General features: G+C 44.4%; 1 protein-coding gene across 1 annotated transcript; it reads right to left on the bottom strand.

Moving 5' to 3' along the window:
* Window positions 1-2,181: 2,181 nt before the first annotated feature.
* Window positions 2,182-8,026, bottom strand: si:ch73-265d7.2 (C-type natriuretic peptide 2). Its single transcript, XM_045219109.1, has 2 exons — window positions 7,670-8,026; window positions 2,182-2,843 (listed from the first exon to the last, which is right to left on the bottom strand). The coding sequence occupies exons 1-2, from the start codon at window positions 7,793-7,795 to the stop codon at window positions 2,547-2,549; spliced, it is 423 nt and encodes a 140-aa protein (XP_045075044.1). The 5' UTR covers window positions 7,796-8,026; the 3' UTR covers window positions 2,182-2,546.
* Window positions 8,027-8,260: the final 234 nt, after the last annotated feature.

Below are 8,260 nucleotides of genomic sequence, written 5' to 3'. Positions count from 1 at the left end.
GCCAAAATGTGCAGTTACTATGGTAAATTGCCAGTGCATGTCATACCGCATTAATCCACAAGAGGGCGGACACGCACCATGTATCAATCACCATAACAGTATTTCAATGACCATTTAGTCAACGAACATTTCCTTGTTTGATTCAAAAATGTCGACAGAGAGATGTTCAGTTTGGCACAGGAGGACTTGGCCAGAACAGTTTTATTATTTCAGAGAGAGAGAGAGAGAGAGAGAGAGAGAGAGAGAGAGAGAGAGAGAGAGAGAGAGAGAGAGAGAGAGAGAGAGAGAGAGAGAGAGAGAGAGAGAGAGAGAGAGAGAGAGAGAGAGAGAGAGAGAGAGAGAGAGAGAGAGAGAGAGAGAGAGAGAGAGAGAGAGAGAGAGAGAGAAGAGAGAGAGAGAGAGAGAGAGAGAGAGAGAGAGAGAGAGAGAGAGAGAGAGCGAGAGAGAGAGAGAGAGCGAGAGAGGGAGGAACGCTCTTAGTCTAGTAGAAGTGCTTTTGACTTCCATCATGGAAAATAAACCTTGCAGTTCTCTCCATCCATATATACTCCTGCAGGGTTGGGGCCAATTGAGCTTTCGATACCAGAATGATCGATTCATTAAATAATTGACTGTATTGAAGGTCTGATTTGAGCCCAATCCTGCTCCACTGCCAGTGATAAATATAAACCATATCAAACCATACTAGACCAAATATAGACAGTAGAACACACAACAGGTCATGTTAACATGTTACTGGTAGCGTGTTACAGGGAACAGTTAGACAGTAGAACACACAACAGGTCATGTTAACATGTTACTGGTAGCGTGTTACAGGGAACAGTTAGACAGTAGAACACACAACAGGTCATGTTAACATGTTACTGGTAGCGTGTTACAGGGAACAGTTAGACAGTAGAACACACAACAGGTCATGTTAACATGTTACTGGTAGCGTGTTACAGGGAACAGTTAGACAGTAGAACACACAACAGGTCATGTTAACATGTTACTGGTAGCGTGTTACAGGGAACAGGGAAGATGTAATCATGTTTGACACATGTTGGTCTCAGTTTCACATACAAGTTTACACAACAGAAGGCCTGTCAGGTTATACATGAATACAATGGAATAACACACACACACACACACACACATTATACACACACACACACACATTATACACACACACACACACATTATACACACACACACACACACACATTATAAACACACACACACATTATACACACACACACACACACACACACATTATACACACACACACACACATTATACACACACACACACATTATACACACACACACACACACACATTATACACACACACACACATTATACACACACACACACACACACACATTATACACACACACACACACACACACACACACACACACATTATACACACACACACACATTATACACACACACACACACACACACACATTATACACACACACACACATTATACACACACACACACATTATACACACACACACATTATACACACACACACACATTATACACACACACACACATTATACACACACACACACACTTATACACACACACACATTATACACACACACACACACATTATACACACACACACACATTATACACACACACACACACACACACACATTATACACACACACACACATTATACACACACACACACATTATACACACACACACACATTATACACACACACACACACATTATAAACACACACACACATTATACACACACACACACATTATACACACACACACACACATTATACACACACACACACATTATACACACACACACACACATTATACACACACACACACACTATACACACACACACATTATACACACACACATTATACACACACACACACACACATTATACACACACACACACATTATACACACACATTATACACACACACACACACATTATACACACACACACACATTATACACATACACATTATACACACACACACACATTATACACACACATTATACACACGCATACATTATACACACACACATTATAAACACACACACACATTATACACACACACACACATTATACACACACACACACATTATACACACACACACACATTATACACACACACACACATTATGCACACACACACACATACATTATAAACACACACACACACACATTATACACACACACACACACACACACACACACACACACACACACACACACCAGAGTTAGTTGTACTGGCTGTAACAGAGCCAGGGGCTAGAGGTCAAAGGTCATTAGTATTTGTTCCCACATGGAGCCTCAGAACACCTAAAGGTCACGTGGGGTCAGGGAGATGACCTCTACAGTCACACAGGATCACAGTTCATAGTTCAGGGGTTAGATATCAAGGGTTGGGAATGTTCCATCCATCCGTCTGACTGTCAGTGAGAGAGATCTCCCAGCATTCCCTCTGTCTTTGACACACACAGGAAGGAGTGGGGTGAAAGGTAGCCAATCAGAACACAAGGCCACTGGTGGTTGTCCAATCAGCATCCCAGGCCGCTGATAGATCCGATGCGGTCCACCTTCATGCCGAAGCATCCCCTGGCGGTGGCGCTCTTCCTGCTCCGCCCACGGAACATCCTCTGTTGGCGCAGAAAGTCTAGGAACAACCTGGGGACCACAGGCCCAACCCCCTGGCCCGCCCCCATGCTGCGACCAGCCAATCCCTGGGAGGGATGGTGGTAGGAAGGAGCAGGGTCAGAAGTGGAACCTTCAAAGGTGACGTCTGGTTGGTTGAGGATCAGAGAGCGGAGTTGAGCGCTGAAGAGATTATCTAGTACCTGGAGGGGGAGAGGAGAGAGAGAGAGGAGGGGGGGAGGAGAGAGAGAGAGGAGGGGAGGGAGGAGAGAGAGAGAGGAGGGGAGGAGAGAGAGAGAGAGGAGCGGGGTGGGGGGGGTGAGAGGAGGAGGGGAGGAGAGAGAGAGAGGAGGGGGAGGAGAGAGAGAGAGGAGGGGAGTGGAGGAGAGAGAGAGGAGGGGGGAGGAGAGAGAGAGAGAGGAGCGGGGAGGAGAGAAAGAGAGAGGAGAGGGGTGGGGGGAGAGAGGAGGAGGGGAGGGGGGAGGAACAGGGAGCGGGGAGGAACAGGGAGGGGAGAGAGATCTTCACTGTTGATGCTACACCCTCACACCCAGTCCAAAACAACACTTCTCTCTGTGTCTGAAACATGGAAGCCAGGCGCACCGGTTTGAGTGTGTCAAGCACTGCAGCGCTGCTGGGTTTTTAAAGCTCAACAGTTTCCTGTGTGTATCAACATGGGCCAGCATCCCTGTGGAACGCTTTTGACACCTTGTAGAGTCCATGCCCCGACGCACTGACTACATCAGTGCATTTGTCACGATAATAATCCATATAAAGTACAGTAATTTGTTAAATCAGAGGTACTGTATGTGTGAAAGGTAAACCATTGTGTAAATCCTATAAAAGACTGAGATAATGGGAAATCCAATGAGAGATGGCTGATCTGCTCTGTTGGAAGATTTGCCACATGCCGCATTTCACAGAGAGCGTGTTTTTAGAGACAGGTGCGACTTTCTTGCAGAACGTACAGACTGGCCCATGAGATCCAGTATAATTTCCATTGTAGGACTTTGTGAGGATTTGAGACCTACTTTAAAGGCAAACCCATGACATTCAGGTGCACATCAACGTGCTATCCACCCTCGGGTTTTTGGCAACGGGCACTTTTCAGCGGGAGCTTGACTACCGGCGTCTCACAGCCCTCAATGAGTTGATGTTTTGGATGCAATCATCAGCAAAACAAACAGTTACATACAATTTCCATACACCATCGCACAACAGGTTGAAGTCAAGAGGGGTTTCTTTGCCATGATACCATCATTGGGTTCCTGAATACGAACAGAGCAACAGACGGCACCCACGTGGCCATAAAATCACCATCCCAAAACGAGTTCAACTATGTGAACAGAAAAGGCTCTTAATGTGCAGGTGATAGGTTGTGATGATCAAAAGACTGCTGCATGTGGTGACCAGGTGACCAGGTGACCAGGTGGAACTCACGACTCGTTCATTCTGCAGTTGTCCTATAAGCCTACAGGAGGGAGCTGGTGAGGATGGATGGCTTATTGGTGAGTGTTGCCTACTCATTTGAAGTATATTTGCCGTTGCTAAAGAGACTAATTGTCTTAATGGTCTCTTTGTAGCTACAGTATGTTTTTATTTTTACTGAACCAAATAAAACCTTTTGGTTTCAATCTCTGACACTAGCGCCTCTATTTCAGTCTCGGAAAAGTTGTTTTCCGTAGCTTTTTTTGCTTTTTTTGATTGATTTACCACAGGATTTAAAGGGATGATTTTGACCATATACAGTGGGGGAAAAAGTATTTAGTCAGCCACCAATTGTGCAAGTTCTCCCACTTAAAAAGATGAGAGAGGCCTGTAATTTTCATCATAGGTACACGTCAACTATGACAGACAAAATGAGAAGGCTCCTCTGTCCTCCACTCATTACCTGTATTAATGGCACCTGTTTGAACTTGTTATCAGTATAAAAGACACCTGTCCACAACCTCAAACAGTCACACTCCAAACTCCACTGTGGCCAAGACCAAAGAGCTGTCAAAGGACACCAGAAACAAAATTGTAGACCTGCACCAGGCTGGGAAGACTGAATCTGCAATAGGTAAGCAGCTTGGTTTGAAGAAATCAACGGTGGGAGCAATTATTAGGAAATTGAAGACATACAAGACCACTGATAATCTCCCTCGATCTGGGGCTCCACGCAAGATCTCACCCCGTGGGTGAGCAAAAATCCCAGAACCACACGGGGGGACCTAGTGAATGACCTGCAGAGAGCTGGGACCAAAGTAACAAAGCCTACCATCAGTAACACACTACGCCGCCAGGGACTCAAATCCTGCAGTGCGAGACGTGTCCCCCTGCTTAAGCCAGTACATGTCCAGGCCCGTCTGAAGTTTGCTAGAGTGCATTTGGATGATCCAGAAGAGGATTGGGAGAATGTCATATGGTCAGATGAAACCAAAATAGAACTTTTTGGTAAAAACTCAACTCGTTGTGTTTGGAGGACAAAGAATGCTGAGTTGCATCCAAAGAACACCATACCTACTGTGAAGCATGGGGTTGGAAACATCATGCTTTGGGGCTGTTTTTCTGCAAAGGGACCAGGACGACTGATCCGTGTAAAGAAAAGAATGAATGGGGCCATGTATCGTGAGATTTTGAGTGAAAACCTCCTTCCATAAGCAAGGGCATTGAAGATTAAACGTGGCTGGGTCTTTCAGCATGACAATGATCCCAAACACACTGCCCGGGCAACGAAGGAGTGGCTTCGTAAGAAGCATTTCAAGGTCCTGGAGTGGCCTAGCCAGTCTCCCAGATCTCAACCCCATAGGGAAATCTTTGGAGGGAGTTGAAAGTCTGTGTTGCCCAGCGACAGCCCCAAAACATCACTGCTCTAGAGGAGATCTGCATGGAGGAATGGGCCAAAATACAAGCAACAGTGTGTGAAAACCTTGTGAAGACTTACAGAAAACGTTTGACCTGTGTCATTGCCAACAAAGGGTATATAACAAAGTATTGAGAAACTTTTGTTATTGACCAAATACTTATTTTCCACCATCATTTGCAAATAAATTCATAAAAAATCCTACAATGTGATTTTCTGGAATTTTTTTCCTCATTTTGTCTGTCATAGTTGACGTGTACCTTTGATGAAAATTACAGGCCTCTCTCATCTTTTTAAGTGGGAGAACTTGCACAATTGGTGGCTGACTAAATACTTTTTTCCGCCACTGTATGGTTAATTAGGGGCTTTTCACAATGCAAATGGCCAAGGTCGTGCACGAGCAGGGAAACTGAGAACAATTGGTATTTATCAATGGTAATGTTCTACTTGTGTGTATATAACACTGGCAGGATTGTTTGATAAATTTCACTTTTTCTATTCATGCGAACATTCTAAATTACATTCATAAGTAGAATTTCAGAATAGTTTTGTAAAGTGTTGGTCCCATGTTTCATGAGTTGAAATAAAAGATCCTAGAAATGTTCCTTATGCACAAAAAGCTTATTTCTCTCTGTTAGTGAGCATTTCTCCTTTGCCAAGATAATCCACTTGACAGGTGTGGCATATCAAGAAGCTGATTAAACAGCATGATCATTACACAGGTGCACCTTGTGCTGGAGACAATAAAAGGCCACTCTAAAATGTGCAGTTTTGTCTCACAACACAATGCCACTGATGTCTTAAGTTTTGAGGAAGCATGCTGTTGGCATGCTGACTGCAGGAATGTCCACCAGAGCTGTTCCCAGAGAATTGAATGTTAATTTCTCTACCATAAGCCGCCTCCAATGTCGTTTTAGAGAATTTGGCAGTATGGCGTCACAACCGCAGACCACATGTATGGCATCGTGTGGGCGAGCGGTTTGCTGATGTCAATGTTGTGAACAGAGTGCCCCCTGGTGGCGGTGGGGTATGGTATGGGCAGGCAGGCAGGCAGGCAGGCAGGCAGGCAGGCAGGCAGGCAGGCAGGCATAAGCTACGGACAACGAACACAATTGCATTTTATCGATGGTAATTTGAATGCACAGAGATACCGTGACGATATCCTGAGGCCCATAGTCGTGCCATTCATCTGCTGCCATCACCTCATGTTTCAGCATCATAATGCACGGCCCCATATCTCAAAGATCTGTACACAATTCCTGGAAGCTGAAAATGTCCCAGTTCATCCGTGGCCTGCATACTCACCAGACATGTCACCCATTGATTATGTTTGGGATTCTCTGGATCGACGTGTGGGAAAACATTCTGCAGGCCACAATCAACATCCTGATCAACTCTATGCGAAGGAGAAGTGTTGCGCTGCATGAGGCAAATGGTGGTCACACCAGATACTGGTTTTCTGATCCTTTTCTTAAAGGTATCTGTAGCTAGCAGGCCCATCTCTGTAAATGGTGCCGTCTGGTTTGCTTAATATAAGGAATTTCAAATTATTTATACTTTGACTTTTGATACTTAACTATATTTTAGTAATTACATTGACTTTTGATACTTAAGTATATTTCAAACCAAATACTTTTAAACTTTTACTCAAGTAGTATTTTATTGGGTGACTTTCACTTTTACTTGAGTCATTTTCTATTAAGGTATCTTTACTTTTACTCAAGTATGACTCTCTCTCTCTCTCTCTCTCTCTACCTCTCTCTCTCTCTCGCTCTCTCTCTCTCTCTCTCTCTCTCTCTCTCTCTCTCTCTCTCTCTCTCTTTCTCTCCTCTCTCTCTCTCTCTCTCTCTCTCTCTCTCTCTCTCTCTCTCTCTCTCTCTCTCTCTCCTCTCTCTCTCTCTTCGCTCTCTCTCTCTCTCTCTCTCTCTCTCTCTCTCTCTCTCTCTCTCTCTCTCTCTCTCTCTCTCTCTCTCTCTCTCTCTCTCTCTCTCTCTCTCTCTCTCTCTCCCTCTCAGCTCTATTAAGGTCCTGTTGTGTTGTTTGGCCTTGAACCAACATGACACAGTATAAGTTAACACAACTATGTTACATATTCCCTGAGTCCGTCTTCACAAAGCGTCACAGAGTTCCTCTTTATGAAGACGGTGATGATGAAGGTGGTGATGATTAAGGCACCTCACTTACCTGTGTGTCATGTTTCCGAGGTGATGTTTGGGGCGAGGGTCGGGACTCCACACTCAGTGATAGAGAGGAGAGGACTATGAGGAGGACAAGAGGAGCAAGGGAGGAAGAACAAGATGAAGCAGCCATCTTTGTTTGAGAAGAAAAATAAAACTACTAAAAAAAGGTCCAAATAAATAATGATATTGTTCTATCTTCAAGAGTGGAATACGTAGGAAAAACACTTCCTTGTCTCTTCAAGTTGTAATCCAACCGGTTATTGTTTCCTGAAAGTTGTTTTAAAGTTGTTTTTAAGGTTCCTTTAATGTTGTTTTTAGGTTGTTACTTGGTTTGTCTCAGCTCTCTTCTTTATCCTGTAGAGTCAGGATGTGTCTGAATGTGAATCGAGCGAGAGAGACGTTATAAAGTAGAACGCTGTGATGTCACACATTCTGCTGCGTTACCCCTGGAGACGGGGAACCCCTAAACGACACAACACACCACCTCACCACTGTTACCTAGACTACATCCTTCTCTTTACATTATGGGCTGTTGACAGGTCACCACCGTTACCTAGCCTACATCCTTCTCTTTACATTATGGGCTGTTGACAGG

Source organism: Coregonus clupeaformis, unplaced genomic scaffold (genome assembly GCF_020615455.1).
Source record: "Coregonus clupeaformis isolate EN_2021a unplaced genomic scaffold, ASM2061545v1 scaf2067, whole genome shotgun sequence".
Taxonomy (NCBI): domain Eukaryota; kingdom Metazoa; phylum Chordata; class Actinopteri; order Salmoniformes; family Salmonidae; genus Coregonus; species Coregonus clupeaformis.
This window is presented reverse-complemented; position numbering and strand designations above follow the sequence as displayed.